Source organism: Camelus bactrianus, chromosome 36, assembly GCF_048773025.1.
Source record: "Camelus bactrianus isolate YW-2024 breed Bactrian camel chromosome 36, ASM4877302v1, whole genome shotgun sequence".
In the NCBI taxonomy this organism is placed as follows: domain Eukaryota; kingdom Metazoa; phylum Chordata; class Mammalia; order Artiodactyla; family Camelidae; genus Camelus; species Camelus bactrianus.
This window is the reverse complement of record NC_133574.1, coordinates 9,082,834-9,100,474: the sequence shown is the minus strand read 5'-3', so window position 1 is coordinate 9,100,474 and position 17,641 is coordinate 9,082,834. Positions and strand designations below refer to the sequence as shown.

The 17,641-nt window shown below is 39.0% G+C and overlaps 1 protein-coding gene and 1 pseudogene across 1 annotated transcript; both read left to right on the top strand.

The window, feature by feature from the left end:
* Window positions 1-4,500: 4,500 nt before the first annotated feature.
* Window positions 4,501-5,445, top strand: LOC123614866 (olfactory receptor 5G9-like). The gene has a single exon (XM_074358627.1). It carries the CDS (start codon window positions 4,501-4,503, stop codon window positions 5,443-5,445), a length of 945 nt encoding a protein of 314 aa, XP_074214728.1.
* A 10,729-nt stretch (window positions 5,446-16,174) lies between these two features.
* LOC141576156 (olfactory receptor 5G9-like) lies at window positions 16,175-17,126 on the top strand (annotated as a pseudogene).
* Window positions 17,127-17,641: the final 515 nt, after the last annotated feature.

The following is a 17,641-nucleotide window of genomic DNA, read 5'->3' as shown; positions in this document are numbered from 1 at the left end:
TATTACTCTCACTTCTGATTGGTCCACTTCCCTAACTTCTGATTCGTCCATTTGTAATACTTCATTTGCATGGAGCTCACTCCTGATTGGTGTATTTCTACAAAGCTTGTTCCTGGTTGGTCAACTTCTGCTGTACTTTATTTGCATACGACGTTGCAAAGTGTAAAACTGGCAGCCTATAAAAGGCCTGTGTAAACCTACAAAGGGAGTCCAGAGCTCTAAGTGTTAACTCCTCTGGTCCTGCTGGCCTAATAAACCTGAGTTCTCCAACTCTCTGAATGCTGCTTGGTCTCTCGCCCTGATCCAGGTTGCTGTCACAACTGAGCTGTAACACCTGAGCTATAACACATTTTTTTGCAACAACTGTGCCCTGAGTAGGAGAGAGGCTGGGCACAGCCACCATCCCCCCAAACCCTGAGGTGTGGTGCCATCTGGATGCAGTATTGCACTGGCTTATGGGCATCATGCTCACAGCACAGAATGGGGAGGTTAATGGAAAAACTATCAACAAGAGCACAGTTTGCAGATGTATGAGAGCCCCTGTGCTTGAGTAAGCTTGGACTCTATTTCTCTGAGACCTCATTGCTTTCTTTGTAATCAACAGACCCTTCAGCATTAAATCTGCACTTGGACAGTGACTGATGATTCCGTATCCCATGAAGAACATGCAGAATTGGGTTGGGACATCGGGAGGTCTAGGTTCCCTCTTGGGAGAGTGACAACATTGAAAGGATAGACTGTAGTCAGCCAGGGCGGTGTCTTAATCTCAGATAATTCTGTGAGATCCTCGCTCTCAGACTTTAGGCTCCACCTTCTGCACTTATAGCCTCTACCGCCTGCTCTGTAAAATGGGGATAACAAAGTGTTTCTTATCCAGGTTTGGGTGGAAATCAAGTGGGCTGAGGTTTGCAAAGCACTTGGAGCAGAGTCTGGTAAGACTTGAATATTCTATAAATACTTGTTCCTTGTTCCATATTCATTGCAACCTCAATTGTGTTGTATCATGAAGCCAACTATGGGCTTTAGCATAGTGTGCTGGTAAATGATGGTGCATTGGCCACCATCTCTCTGGTCTTGGCTCAGATATCTTGGGAACTCAGTTTTCTTATTTGTAAAATGTGAATTTGGAGTTCTCTCAGCTTGTTAGAATTTTAGAAATCAAGAACTCCAGATGCATAGCTTGTAATTGTTTCTCACTTTCTCACTTTCTACCTCCTAGGCTTCACACATTTCTCATCCCAAATTGATTGTACCTGTTTTCTTTCCTTCTCTCTCTTTAAAATTGCTGGAATACCTTAGGGGTTTGTTTTAGATTACTACACTTTTTGGTTTTGTTTTCGATTACTTTTAAATATAAAGGTAATGTGCATATACTTTCTCCTTGTACCAAAATCTCCTTGTATCAAATTTGCGTGCACATGGAGTCACCTTTGATTACCCATCATATAACAGTTCACGGCCCCTCTGTGCTCAGAAATTATGATTGCAAATTTGGTGTATATCCTTACAGACTCTTTTATTTTATTCTATTTGCACACATTTAAATAATTGTAATTAATGAACATATTAAGGTTTAAAACTTGTTCCTAAAACCACACTGCAGAGATCATTCTGTAACTTGCTTCTTCTTTACATATCTTGGAAAAATAACCATGTTTGCATATATAAAATTACCTATTTTTTAAACTTCTGCACAGTATTCCATAGAATGACTGTACCAAGGTTTATTTTGCTGTTGCTTTTGTGGACAATATTTATGCGGATTCCAGTTTGGTTTTTTTTTTTTAATCATTTTAAACAATGACGAAGTAGACATCCTTCTTTTCCCATTGTGTTTCCTTGGGGTAGATATTACGTAAGGGAATTTGTGAGTCATTAGGTACTTGCTTTTTCAAAAAAATGTCAAAATAGTGAAAAATTGCCATCCAGAAGCCCCACCCTGCAGTATGAGTGATTGCCATTTTTTTCTGACTGTCTCATCCGTGTTTTATATTCTTAAATTTATTTATTTTGTCAATTTGAACAGACGAAAATAGTATGAGTTTTTTTTTTTTTCAATTTGGCTTCTATGATCATTTGTGAAATTAAGCTTTATTTTTTTTTTTAATTCTTATTGGGACTTTGTGTGTCCTGTCTTGTGGCATGCATTATATCTTTTGCCTATCATTACAGTGAGTATTTACTATTTTAATTGATGATTAATGGTAGTTGTGTGCTCTGATTTTAATCCTTTGTAATATATGGTTCAATATTTTTTCCCAATCTGTGTGTCTTGATACTTAGAATGCATGTTGGCATACATTCATTTAAAATTGTGATGTAGTAAAATTTACAACATGTTCTTCATGTGGTTTTTATGTTCTGTTTAAGAAGACCATTAAAAATAAATCATAACACTATTCTTCACTATTTTCCTATAATACATTTATAGTTAAGATTTTTTTAGTTTAAGTGATGTGGGGTAGAATTTTAACAGTATTTATTTTCTCAAATGGCCATTCAACTATTTTAACACTTTTTTATGAGTATTGACTTGTTGAATCTTGGCTTTCCTGACTTGGAATAAAACATTTATTCATAGTCAGTTGACATACATGCCTAGGTCTGCCTGCGGTTTTTCTAAAGGTTTCCTGTCCTTTTCTATTCATCTCTTTGTTCTAGTAAAAACACTTTACTCTTTTAATTATGATAGCTTTAAATCTGCATTGAATATCTTTATTTTTCTTTTTAGAAACTATATTGGCTATTTTTAAATACATTTTGTTCCATAAATTTTTAAAGCAGATTGTTTCATTAAAAATTATATTTAGATGTTGGTTGAAATTGCATTAAATTAGCCACATAGTTTGGTGAGTGTCCTTGATCAGTCATCCTAAGACAACCAGGAACAAGTCTGTAGTTAGACCAAGCCAGCTTTATTGAGCCATTCCAATGAGATGATCACACACCAGAAGCACCATGGGTCTCTCACTGAGCAAAGAGGAAATAAAGTTATTGTGGGATTTTTAAAAAGGGTGGAGTTTACATGAAATTTAAATCAAGAAAACTTTTGGTAAACTCAAAACAAAGCAGGCTGTATGTTAAGGGGGCAATATCACAACACGCCCACAGTGCAGACACAGGGTCCTGTTTCCCTAGAAACTACAAAGTGCGGATGGATGTGGAATGTGGTGTCCAGAAGTCCCTCCTGTGGAGCTCTGTGCCTGTGCGGGAAATTGAGACTCCTTAGCCATGTCAAAGTGACTTACTTAGATCTTCCTGGTCAGAGTGGCATGTTTCATCTTGCTGGTATAATTAACAATGAACGTTTTTAGCTAGCCTATACTTTTAGAAAATAAATTTTCTCATTGAGTGACAAGGCGGTTGTCACTCAGAGAAAGTGTTGTTAGATGCTGGCAGCTGCAGTGTTATCTGCAGGAGAAGTACTGTGTCCTGTTCTCCTCACAGCTGACTTATCTGTGTCTGCTATTCCTGCCTGAAGGATGGCCACACAAGTCCTTACTCCCTGAGTCTGAGTTAATTTTTACTTTCTCAGGAGGAAATGAATCTTTATAATTGAATCTGTTTCCATTTTATACATAAGAAATACGTAAAACACCTTTTTTTTCCCACTGATTTAGGTATTTCTTCCTTTGCTTCAGTAAAGTTCCACAGTTTGTACTTTTCTTCATACAAATTTGGAATATTCCTTGTTAGGCTTATTTTATGGTTAGTTGATCAATTTGAGTTGATGAATATGAGTTCTTTCATTATAACTCATAAGCGATTGTTATTGAGTTTTTTACATTGATCTTCTAAACTATTTGTTGAACTCTTCAATTTTTTTCTTAGAAAAATCTTATTAGTTGACTCATTCATTTCTATGTGGGTGACTATTTTGCCTGCAAACACTGACTGTATTTTCTTCTCTTTTTTCTACATTCTTACATCTTTCCTTCTTATATTTAAGTGTTTTGGCTGCAATCTCCAATATATTGTTCAATAGTATAAATTGTGAGCATCTTTATATAGTTTCTGGCTATAATGTGAATGTTCCTCATGTTTTCCTCTACACATGCTTCCTCTGAAAGCTTTAGGAAGGTTCTTTCTTACTATGTTAAATAGTTTCCTTTTTTTGGTCCATATTGAACAGTTTATTTTTTTTTTTTGAGAGCCACATTTAATCAAATTCTTATAAAAATTGTATTGAAATAATACTAATGCTTTTCTTAATATGTAAATATGGTGAATAGTTTTATAGGTTTTCTAATGTAGACCAAATTCTTAGTTAAACTTTAACTTTCTCTTTAAAACATTTAAGCCTTATTGCCCTTTAGAACTGTAATGTAGTTGATTTGCCAGCACTTTATTTAGGCTTTTTTTTTTTTTTTTTAACACCAGTGTTCCTAAATAAAAAATCTGTAATTTCTTTTCTTGTGTATCACGTTATGCTTTCAAGAAATTTAAAGTTGTATTCGCTACCAATTTTCTTTTTCTAACTCTAGAGACCAAAACCCACCGATGGCTGCTGAGAACTCTGCAAAGATGACAGAGCTCATTTTCATAGGCTTGAAGTACCACCCTCGGCAGCAAGTCTTCCTTTTCTTGCTCTTCCTACTCTTTCACCTCGTTACTGTGACAGGAAACTTGGGCATGATTATCCTCATCCGGCTCGATTCCCTTCTCCACACACCGATGTACGTCTTTCTCAGTCACCTGTCCTTTGTGGACACCTGCTTCTCGTCGGTGGTGGGCCCCAAGATGCTCGCCGACTTCTTCGCTGAGCGGAAAGCCATCTCCTTCCTGGGCTGTGCCTTGCAGCAGTGGTTCTCTGGGTTCTTTGTGGCCATCGAGTGCCTTCTCCTGGCGTCCATGGCCTATGACCGCTACGTGGCCATCTGTAACCCGCTGCTGTGTTCTGTTACCATGTCCCAGAGGCTCTGCATCCAGCTGGTGGCGGGACCCTACGCTGCGGGTTTTCTGAACACCATGACTCACACAACAGCTGCTTTTCGTCTTCCCTTTTGTCGCTCCCACGTAATCAATCATTTCTTCTGTGACTTGTCCCCTCTGCTTTCTCTCGTGTGTGCGGACACCTGGATCAATAAGTTGTTAGTTTTCATTGTGGCTGGAGCTGTCCTCGTGGTCAGTAGCCTGACCATTGTCAACTCCTATTTTTACATCCTCCTTGCCATCCTGAGGGTCCGCTCTGCTGCTGGGAGGCGCAAAGCCTTCTCCATGTGCTCTTCCCATCTCACGGCCGTTTCCATTTTGTACGGGGCTCTCTTCTCTATCTATGTGAGGCCGGGGGCAGTTTTCTCTCTGGACCTCGATAAAGTGGTGTCCATATTCTACACAGCAGTCATCCCCATGTTGAATCCTCTCATCTACAGCTTGAGAAATAAAGAAGTGAAAGCTGCCATGTGTAGGACCATCACCAGAAGGAAGTTTTGCATCAGAAGATAGACTTCCATCTAAAATACAGAAGAGAGAAGAGAAAAGCTTCTTTTCAGACATGGCTAGATTACCTGTCATCATCCAAAGGGGTCAAAGAATTTGCAGAATTTAATGGGATGTCATACTTCCATTCTTCTCTATGATTTTTATTTTGGTAACTTTTAAAAGCTCCATTTCATTATGTCCCTACAAATGATAAAAATCCCCAGTCACCCATGGACTCAGAGCACTTCTGCTTCCTCAGACACCTTCATTACTGGAAATAGGATAAAATCTAAAACTGTGGGGACCACCTAGCTACTAACATTCTTGCACTAGTTGGACCAATGTAAATGTCCACATTGGGTGAGAGTTTTTGAAACAGCATGTATGTTCCCTATTTCTAAATATGGAATTGAAAAGAGTAAACAGAGTAGTTACTTAGCTTACAAATGATTTTTTAACTAAATGAATCCCCCGTATCATATTCTTTTTCATATCTTTTATGCCTATTTGATTTATTCTTGCTTTCTAAAAATACAGTGTCATGAACATTACAGGAAAGGAAAAGAAAATGTAGACAAGCAAATGAAGAACAACATTAACCAAAAAAAAAAAAAAAATCTTATACTCTTATTCTTCCACCAAGTGATGAGTCCTCTTAATAATTTCCAGATGCCTCTCTGCCTATTTGAGTTTAGTTGTTCTAATTATAACTTCACTAATTGATGTTCAGTTTTTCCTAGTTCTTTTAAATAAAAGATAGCTTACAACAGAAATTAGAAATAAGGTGCAAAAAAGTGAATGAGAAAATGAGAAAAATTCTAAAAACTCAGAGACAATAGGTGTTGAGAAGTTAGAGGTAAACTAAAATGGATAAAATGTATATCTTATTTTCATGTTAGTCTTTTTTGTTGTTGTTGTTTCCAAATTAAAAAAAAAAATCAATACAATAGAATGAAGTTAAAAACATTTAACACCTTTCTCCCCTGCCCTGACTCTGAAGATATTTTGAAGAATTCAAGAGGTATTATAATCATTTCAAGGAAGATTAGTGATTTTTGAAAAGCATCTTTTGGGTACAAACTAGATTCTGCCAGAATTTTTGCCTTGATAGTTGTGCATGATCTAAAAATGTAAAATTTATCACTATTTAATAAAAAGAGCTACATCTGAAAAGAAAAAAAAAACAGTGGGAAAATTTGAGTAGTGATACAGTAGTGAAAAACTAGGGTGTAGACTTTTATCCAAATAACTTTCTTAATGGAGTTTCTGGATAAGCAAGTGCTCTCTTAGGCAGTGTTGATGAGATGACTGTCACAATCAGTCTTCCTCACTCCAGGGTTAGTTGAACTTGCTTTGAATATTGCAGTTATTATAAACACAGTGCATTACAGGGAGTGGGCATGGAGTGGCTTGGGTTCGGAAGTGAGCAAGCTATGCAGGGAACTGGATACCAAGATGTGGAGATGGTTTACAGGCCAGTGCTAATCATAGTTTCAGTGAAGCAACTGTCTCAGACAGAAGGGACCAGTCCCTTGCCACATAACCAGAGAGACAGAAATAGTGCCAATAGGATGCAATTAAAAGGATCCAGATGCTAGCTGAAAACTTTCCTCCATTTAATCTATAATATTTTTTGTGGAAGCAGTTAATTAGATGGAGGGTGAACAGTTTCAGATGTATATGTGTTTGCTGCTAGTACTGAAATAAAGTGACATCTCTTTCTCTTGCTGGAAGGTAAATTATCAGTGTTTTGATCTGTGCCTTAGAGCAGAGGTTCTTTAGATTCTTGTGGCTGGTAAGGGGCTCCTCTTATCACCCGTGGTATATACATATCTTCTAGAAGCCAGAGCTGTGTTTCCTTGCCATGTGACACAGATGCTGTGTCAGGGTGGTGGGCAGGGTTTATGCTGTTGCGTTCATGAACACCACCGTACTTCATGACCCCTGTTGATTTCCAGCTACTCTCCATTGTCATTTATGAAACATCTCCCGACTATTCACCATCAAATATTCTGGCACCTCATGAAGCATATTTGTACTTTAAAACATTCTTATTATAGAATTTTTACACATATAGAATAATAAAGTAGTAAAGTGAACCCTTCACCTAGGGTTCCCAGCATCCAGATTGTTGCTCTTTGATTGTCCTGGAGTGATCACACACATCAGTGGTTTAACTGTCTGGATAGTCTCTGCTTCTTTGCTGCCATTGTGAGACTCCACTGAGCTGCTGGAGGGCGCAGCCCTCCACTTTTGCTTTTATCATAAATGATCTCTATGCTGAATGGGAATCACTTCTCTGTCTATGACTTAGTCTTTCCCATTTTCCTGGCTTTCTCTAAAAGAGTGAGGTCTCTAACATGGAAGTCCTATCACCAAAAGGAGTAACTATAAAGAAGACTTTTTTTTCTGCTAACATCTAAGTTCATGTCCAGGAAATGGAAAAAAAAAAAAAAAGAGCTATGCAAATGAAATGGATTGGGAATGTTCCTGTGCTTCTAGGCCACTTAGCAGTGCTTCTCAGTAGCTGGGCAGAGGCGTGGCTGCCTGTCAGGATTTGTTTTTGTCATCTGGGTGCCAGGTTGTTCCCTCCTTTCCCAGGGAAAGAGTCAAAGTTCAAACCCCATGCTCAGCAAGTCAAATTCTGCTTCCAGGAGACTGCACTTCATCCTGACTTTGAACCCCAGACATGTCCTCAAACCTTATTATTGGATCTCTGCACCCAAGAAAGGTTCTAGAGCACTTCCTCCTTTCTCCCTGCCTCAACACCCAGTGAATATTTCTTTTTTGGCGGTTGAAATTCTAGTATCTAACTTTGATGCTATGAGATACACTCACAATTCTGATCTATGATTTTGGACTAGGAAAAATATGCAACATTAAAAATAAAAGACCCAAATCCTACTACACCTGTGTTTTTGGGATCCAGGAAGCTCTGGTTGATCCTGGGGCCCACAGGGAGCTTTGTAGCCCCACACACCCCTGGGATGAGTGAGTGATGCTGGATACCTCTGAAGTAATCTGGGAGAAGGACAGTTACATAATGGTAATACTAGGGAATTCATTTATGGTTATCCAGTGGCCACTCTGAGTCTCAGCTCCATAATTGATCCAAGTCACAGTCCAGCATCCTCCTCCCATAATGATTGACCCTTACAGCCCTGGGGAGCTGAAGTGATGAGAGCACCAATGTGGGTCACAGAGTCTTAGATATTATTCATCTCACAATGTCTGGAGACTCCACTAGGACAAGCTATAGTGTGTGACCCGGAAAGCAGCTTTAATGGCTGGACCTTAAGCAGTCATCTTGGACCATGAAGAAACTTTGGTGTTCCTGATATTGTATATCAGCCATATCAGCCCTATGTTGGCTACCTCTAGATATATTTTATGACAGAGAAAATAAATCCCTTTAAATATTTTTTAACAGTTACTCTTATTTTGAGTTTTCTGTCATAGGAATAAGAAATCCTAACTCAAACAGACACAAATGGAGACAGAGGGTGGGAACGGAGCATCCACACTGCACTTTGGTTGACTCTTGGCTTGATTGTTAGGTTTAGTGCATTAAAAGATAATGAAATTCAAAAGATAGGGGAGAAAATGTTTCTACTCATTTTCTCCCTCTCCATTTGACACCCTTCAAGAGAAACCAATGCTATGAGTTTGGCTCAGTTCTTGCTTACTGATCTGGTGGCTGTGTCCAGAGTGTTGGGGATCCCTCACTGACTTCCCCTACTGGACCAAGTGCTTACCTCTGTGGTTTGGGGAAGGTGGGGTCTCATGATTGACAGCCCCACCAGGTATGGGATGGACAAGTTTTCTATGATAAAGAGTGATTCTGTTGCCAAAGAATGGAAACAGGAGATCTGGTCAGGCAGATAAACATATTTGAAATGGAACTTTGAGGAAAGAGAGAGAAAGGTTTAAAGAAGATGTTCTGGAACAAGAAAGAGACCATTTTCACACTTTCCTATCCCCTACCAACATGAGAAGACTGAAAAAAACATTTATTTTTAATATGCTTAGGGGTGTGTGTGTGTGTGTGTGTGAGTGCTTGTGTGTGTGTGTGAGAGAGAGAGGGAGAGAGAAGGAGAGTGAATTTAAATGGGAATGTCACAATTATGTTTAGGTTATGCAACATTGCAAAATTCAAAGTAAGAATCAATATCTAACATTACAGATACTTTAAGCAAAAAATTTCTTGTAATCATCTGTGAGATGGGGATAACATTATGTAGGGCACTGTATTAATACAAAATTAGGTAAGACTTTATAGATAAGCATCCAAGAGATTGTGACTGATATTTCTATTCTTCTTCTTGATATTTTTAGGTTAATAAAAATTCCATATGATCATACTTATAAATTTTAGGAAGGCATAGGATACCATCTGCTCCTGATTAATTTGATAAAATTTTAGTAGCCTAGAAAGAGAAGAATCCTCCCTTATCACATGTCCTGGGTAAACACTACTTATTTATCATCGGGGTCTAGGACAATATGTGACACTGAAGATGTTACTCACTAGAAGTTTGTTAAATCCATCTGAGGTCTTTTTGGAGGGAATGTGATAAAACATCATATTTTTTTATTCTTTTTATTAAAGTGTAGCCAATTTACAATGTTAGTTTCAGGTATACAGCAAAGCAATTCAGTTATACATACATACATACATACATACATACATACATACATACATATATGTATATGTTCAGTTTCTATTCTATTATGCTCATTACAAGAAATTGAATATGGTTCCCTGTGCTATATAGACAGTAGGTTCTTGTTGTTTATCTATTTCATATATAGTAATGTGTATATGTTAATCCCAAACTCCTAATCTATCCCTCCCCCTGCTTTTCCCCCCAGTGACCACAGTTTGTTTTCTATGTTTGTGTGTCTATTTTTGGTTTGTAAATAAAATTTGTATCTTTTTTTAAGCTTCCAAATGTAAGCGACATCATATGACATTTGTCTTTCTCTGTCTGACTCCCTTCACTTAGAATGATGATTGCTAAGGCCATCCATGGTGCTGCAAATGTGTTATTTCATTGCTTTTTATGGCTGAGTAATACTACATTGTAGATACACACCACATTTTTATCCAGTCATCTGTCGATGAACATCTAGATTGTTTCCATATCTTGGCTGTTGTAAATAGCTGTGAATGTTGGGAGGCATGTGTCTTTCAGAATTAGTTTTCTCTGGGTATATGCCCAGGAGTGGGATAGCTGGATCATATAGTAAGTCTATTTTTATTTTTTTAAGGAACCTCCATACTGTTTTCCATAATGGTTACACCAATTTACATTCCCACCAACAGTGTAGGAGGGTTCCCTCTTCTCCAAACCCTTTCCAGCATTTATTGTTTGTAGATATTTTAATGAAAAACATCATTAACTTTTAAGGCTGGTATTAGTCCTGCTCCAATTTCATGTTAATAAAGGTCCCCTCAAAATGACCTTATTCTCTAAATTCTTAAAAACCTAGTTTTAAATATTTAGTATTATTTTTGAACATAAGGGTCAAAGTTTGTTATACTTTCAGCACCATGAGATGCACTATTTCACATTCTTAATTAGCTGCCCCCCTTCTGCTCTTTATTCATCTCCTATTAACACGGTCTCTGTGAGTATAGACTTGTTCAAATAAAGAGTATACACCATTTATTGTGCAATGACTGACGTCATTCCTTTTTAAGATGTTGTTAAACTGTGCCACTAGGTGGCAGCATCAGCGTGTCAATCACACAGAAATTGTCCACTAACGTTTCTTTTTGTAATCAAAAGAATTGTGAACATAGTAGGCTTGGAAAAAAGCTTTTGAAAGTCTAAGAGCTGATTTTGAAGGGCTGTGAAATTGTATACAAGTTTTGTGTGTTTGGACCTCTGTACAAGAAAAGAAATGTCTTACAGTTTCTTTAAAGTTCATGGCACATAAAAATTTAAAATCCCTCATCTCTTCTAACATTCTGATTTTCATTTTCTTATTTTGTGAAACTAAAGCATAAAGGAGGAAAATGATTTCTTATTATACATAACAGAATTATGGCACTCTTCTGGAAACACATGGTTCAGAGATTTTTACTCCATCAACATTCTTATAATTCCTTACATCCCCGTAATGATAATAACAGACTTTCTAACATTAGCTACAAATATTTTCTAGTGTATCCTTTGCAACTTTAAAAAATAAAATTATGTATTTTTAAATTTTTATTACGATTTTCATCTTTAAATACATATTGACCATAGATTGGAGTGTTTGGCAAATATTTATTTTTATGTTTTATGGTTTTGCATACGTGTATTTTAACCTAATTACTCAGGAATTTTAAAATACCTAAAGAGTAATCACTTTTTTCTTCGTGAAATAATACTTGAATATTAATAATAATGGTAATTGTAAAATGCTACTGTCAGTTGACTGTTAAAACACTCTTTAAGAAGAGGTGATGTAAAATTCTTAAGTAGCAAGTGGTGTTGTAAGTCCTGTAAAGATGATTTTAAGATAACTCTGTAAGGTAGGAATTGTCCTCATTCAAGAGACAAGGAAAACTGAGGGTCCTAAAAGGGCAGTGACTTCCTGAAGCCTCACAGGAAATGGCAGGCACAGATGTCAGATAAATCCTGCTTTGTTCTCAAGCCCCTTCATCCACTGTCTCCCTTGTCATATGTATGACATCTTACTGCTACCTGTTTTATTCAGTCTTCCGCTTAGGTCCCAGTATCACCCGGTTCTAACTCTTACTGTTCTACAGTGTCTTTCACTTAGTAGGTCAGTATGCCTGGACCTTTGTGCCTCACTTACCACTTTTGGAATTTTTCTCGGTATATTTACTAATGAAATGTTTTATGTACATCAATAATCTATTTTTTCAATGAAATGTAAATTTGAAAAAAATCCTTATAAAAATCTGGTAATTTGTCAATGGAAATTTTCTATATAAATTGTCAACAGGAGTCACTTCATTCAATCTGTGGTTTCTTTTCCCTGACATTCCTCACTCTGACAATTCCCATTTGAGTAATACTTTTCATAGCACTTTATTGGTTAAGTTCTTATTTCTTAAACTGTATTTCCATAAATCACTGGGTGTCTGCTGTAATTCTCTCCCATGGTACAAAAAAAAAGTACTTACATTTTCATCTGGGTGGCACCTGTATAAATATAGATAAACATTTTGAGAAGCAGTGGCCAGTATTAAGATAATAAAAGACTAAGCAGTGTAAATGCTCCAATGCCTTCACTAAACAGATTTCCTGCCACAGATGACTCGCCTATTGTCTGCTGCCAAGTGTCATTTCTGCCAATGTGGTTAATCAGTCTAAATGATCTTAAACATCTGAGTTTCCAGCTGTGAGCCCTGGAATTTAAGTTAATCCTTGCCTGGTCCCTCTGTTAGCGGAAGTAGGGGAATAAAAGTTACTTTGGTTCTTATTCACTCCCCCCAAATAACGAATTTCTAACAGGAGATAAAGAGTGTGATGCACCCCGAGAATTGGGAGTGGGCCAATGCAAGAGAGGAAAAAAATGGCGCCACTCCTTTGTGTTTCCTGTTTTTATGTCCTGGCTTAGGGGCGTTTTTCATGATCGATTACTGATGGCTTACCTTCTCTGAGCGCTCAGGCTGACTGACAGCATGCATTCCTCCTGCTCAGGCACAGACACACCCATCTCTTCTATGCATGTTTTTACCCATGATGCACACATGAAGAATTATGTTTAAAGGACATCCCAAGATGGTAACGGTGCACTGGATGTGGAAACAGAGCAGTGAGCTTCAGGTGAAATTTTTTTAAGCAAATGAAATTGACAGACTACCTGATGCACCTAAAACTCTTTTTGTGGTTTGGGCAAAGTCTCAGGAAGTTGAACTTCTTTGGCAATGTGTGGTGAATGCTGTATTTGAGGAAAGCCCATTTTCTGCATTCTTTGCCCTTGTTCCCAAACCATTAATTCACAAGAAAGAAGGACGTGGAAAGCTATGTCCTCTAGTGACACCATCGACTCTGCTGCTTTCATTTACAAAGGATTCCATAGAGTCTCCTTGCTTAGCTTGGAACTAGAGAAAATGGAGAGCCTATATCCAGGCAGAAACAAACATAAAATCACCAGAAAATAGATCTCATGGGACTTCCTTATGCTATGAAGCAAAACTTTAATTGGGCTTTCCCTTAGCAGCTCATCCTCAGGATATGGTACACTTTGGGGAGCGAGCATCTTCCATAACAACAAGAAAGACAAAATGATGCAACTAGTTCAGGGGGCTTTTAGCTAATTGATGAAGATGCTGAATATGTGTTACAGTGGAGTCTTCCATGTTTTCTTTTTGGAAGAAAATACAGAATAAAATTAAATGACTGTTGAAAATTCTGACCCGTTTTTGTGTGTGTGGAGGTAGCCACGTTAAGGGAAGATGAAACCTGGGAAACTGGCTCGCTTTTGCTTTAGTTCTTCGTGCCATCTTTAAAGAAGAGGGAGCCCTTTACAGCGTAAGTTGCGACCTTCTGCATCATTATCTGTTCTTCTTTCTGCCTGACGTTTAGCAAGCTAGGAGAACATAAAAGAAATTGGGATCGAAATAAGTGATATATGTGGTTCCTGGCCATGATCGACATGATCCTCACCATTGTTTGATGACTGAGGAAGGTCTCAGGAGGGATGACATGGGGAAATAGGTTTAGGTTCTGCAACTGGGTCAAAGTATAATCAGTAAGTATGAAATGGGACAGGGACACTGCAGTAGCAGGTCGGGGGGAAGGCAGCACTGAATTCAGCTCACAGCCCGGTGTAAACCACCAGGTGATGTCCTTGCTCAGACAAGGCTGTCATGGGCTGTGCTAATATTATCCTCGGGCTCCAGACCTGAGATCTGATTGTGTCCCCCACCCCGTATGGAGCACTGCATTCTATCCTAAGCACCAAGCGACAAAGAAAAACCGAGACATTAAAATGTGCATGGAAGGCTTGGGCAGGCTTAGGAACCAAGACTGACAAGGAAGCGTTGAGGACCTCTGGACAGTTGTCAAGTGGAAGAATGAGAAGTAGCACTGACAATACTGACTGATCCTGGAGGAGTTGTCAGACTCTTGAAGAGACTTGAGCAAGAGCTGCGTGTGATGGGTGGACAGTGTGACTGGCTAATCCATCTTTTTCTTTAATTCCCCTGGAGTGAAGGATGGCATATTAGCTGTAGTAGTTGCCCTCAGAGGAGGCCTTGCTAAAGTCAAATGATCAATTTCAAGTTAGAGAAGTGAAGGGAACTGTCTAGCATAAGGCTGCTGTTGAATTCCAATGTTCATGGGCTAGTAAAAAAAAAAAGTTAAAAGTAAAGTTTAAGAAGTTTTCTGAGCACTCATCGACCCTCTCATTCTAAGTGGATGAGAATTCTGGGAGATCAAGGGTTTTAGCCACACTGAATGAATGAAGCAACTCAGGTTCAAAGAGATCAGCTGACGTAACCAAGGTTACCCTTATAGTGGGTTAAAAAGGACATATGGATGATATAGAGGTGGTATAAGTTAGGCTCTTTTCCTAGCTTGTTCCCTATACTGTTTCCATAAAAGGGATATTAAGCTTGACAGTCTATTATCCAGTGGCCTTCCTACCAATGACCATTGGCTAGAACCTAACACCAGGAATAGGAAGCCAAAAATGCACTGCCTGTACTTATACTGCAATGAATTTTGAATCTCTTTGAGATGACAGGATCTGTGAAGACACAGGAAACACTTCCACAGTGTGCAAAAGGAAAGGACACAGTCTGTTTTGACCAATACATGTTCTAAGCCCATTTCTGCCATTTGCTAGCATTATGAGCACTCCTTGATCTTCAGTCTTCCTCTTATGTAAAGTGAAATAATGGGGGGAGGGTAAAGCTCAGTGGTAGAGTGTGTGCTCAGCATGCACGAGGTCCTGGGCTCAATCCTCAGTACTCCGTTAAAGAAATAAATAAAAAATAAAGAAATTAATTAATTAATAAACTTAATTACCTCCCCCATCAAAGTAAAATAAATTAAAAAATAATAAAATTAAAAATCAAAGGTAGCATTAAAAAATAAGGTGAAATGATATTTAGTTTTCAGGGTTATTAAAGGGACTACATAAGGCAAAAATACGTACAATTATTCTGCACTTATCTCGGTTCTTAATAAGACACTGCTACATGATTTGCATGCATTATCTCATTTAATCCTCACAACAACTTACAACATAGTTGTTACTATTATTAATCCTGCCCCACAGATGAAGAAAAGTCAGGGTTCCCAGGGTCAGACAGGTAGGTTCCCGGGCCACTGTAGAACATACACTTAGCCTTGGGTTGTATCATCACCAAGAGCACAGCATTCAGCCTGAAACGGAGTGGCTGCTCCTTCTTCTCCAGCTTGCCTCATTTCCACTCTCCTGCATCCCTTCACCAGGTGTGCGTCCACCTGGTGAAATCACTGAAGCTGCAGTCACTGGGTGTTTATTCTGGAACTATCTCTGCTATCGGTTAGTTATGGACTCGAGCTTCTAGGCTGATGTTTTCTCATCCATATGTTGACAGGGTTCTATAGAGTCTTAAAATATTGTAGCTTCAGGTCTGATCTTTTGTGCTGGCTTCTATCTTGCCTGTATTTCCTTAGCCATAGTGTGTAGCTAAGTCATATCCTCTCCAATGCTCTCCTGTGTCCTCCTTTTGAAAGTACTTCCGCCCAATCTGTTGTGATGCGCCTGCTTTCCGTGATGGAAATCAGCATCGGTCATGGCCAGTGAAAACTACACGCGGGTCACTGAGTTCATTTTCAGAGGTTTGAATTACAACCCCAACTGCAGGTGTTTCTCTTCCTGCTTTTTCTGAGTTTCTACGTCATCGACCTAACCGGAAACTTGGGGACGGTTGTTCTGATACAGATCGATGCCCGCCTTCACATGCCCATGTGCTTTTTCCTCAGCCACCTGTCCTTTGTGGACATGTGCTTCTCCTCAGCCATGAGCCCCAAGATGCTCGCTGACTTCTTTGCGAAGAGGAAAGCCATCTCCTTCCTGGGCTGTGCTTTGCAGCAGTGGTTCTTTGGGTTCTTTGTGGTGGCAGAGTGTTTTCTCCTGGTGTCCATGGCCTACGACCACTATGTCACCATCTGCAACCCATTATTGTATTCAGTTGCCATGTCCCAGAGACTCTTTATCCAACCATTGGGTTCGTGAACACTATGATGCACACAACAAATGCATTTCACCTCCCTTTTTGTGGCCTCCAGTGTCATCAATCATTTCTTCTGTGATATGTCCCCCCTGCTTTCCCTCATGTGCGCTGACACCAGGCTCAACAAGTTAGTCGTCTTTGTGGTGGTGGGAGCCATGGGAGTCTTCAGCGGTCTGACCATCCTGGTCTCCTATGTCTGCATCCTCATCGCCATCCTGAAGATCCGCTCTGCTGAGGGGAGGCACAAAGCCTTTTCCACCTGCTCGTCTCACCTGATGGTCGTCTCCATCCTGTACGGTAATCTTGTCTTCATTTGCGTGCGGCCTAGTGCAAGTTTCTCCCTGGATCTCAATGAAGTGGTGTCGGTGTTTTACACTGCAGCCATCCCCATGTTGAACCCACTTATCTACAGCTTGAGGAACAAGGAGGTCAAAGGTGCTATCCACAGGATGGTCACAAAGAGGAAGTTCTGTAGGGCCTAGATTCTTATCTCCAAAGGACACTGGGGGCGGAATCAAAGAGAACAGACCAATTGTGTAGATTCCTAAAGATTCCAGGCCACCTGAGAGTGGGGGCCTGGTGGCACCCCTTCACCCATTCATCCATCCAGTTATTCATTCATCTGGTCACTCAATGTGGATTCATTAAACCGTGCATGTGATCTTCTATTACCGTTCAAACCCACACCCACTTAATTTTGTTTCTCTCAGACACCTCACAGTCCAATTATTTTCAAAACAATGTTATTATTTAATATCAGTTACTAATTGTTTAAATCATCCCACTAACACATTTTCTTTTTCTGCTGACTCCTTGACAAGTACTCCAGTTCCCAAAAATGGGAATTTAAAAATTTTTGGGCTGGGTTTTACATGCACATCTAGCTCCCTTCAATAGGCATCTGTACAAAAAAATGATGTGGGGCTTTATGTTTAAACTCATAAATGAAATGAAGCTCTTGGCTATACACACCAGCTTGGGGGAAGGCCTTGAGACAAAGGACTATGTGTGTGTCAGGAACTGAAG

Coding starts and splice junctions, on each gene's coding strand:
- LOC123614866 (XM_074358627.1), top strand. CDS start 4,501: ATGGCTGCTGAGAACTCTGCAAAGATGACAGAGCTCATTTTCATAGGC.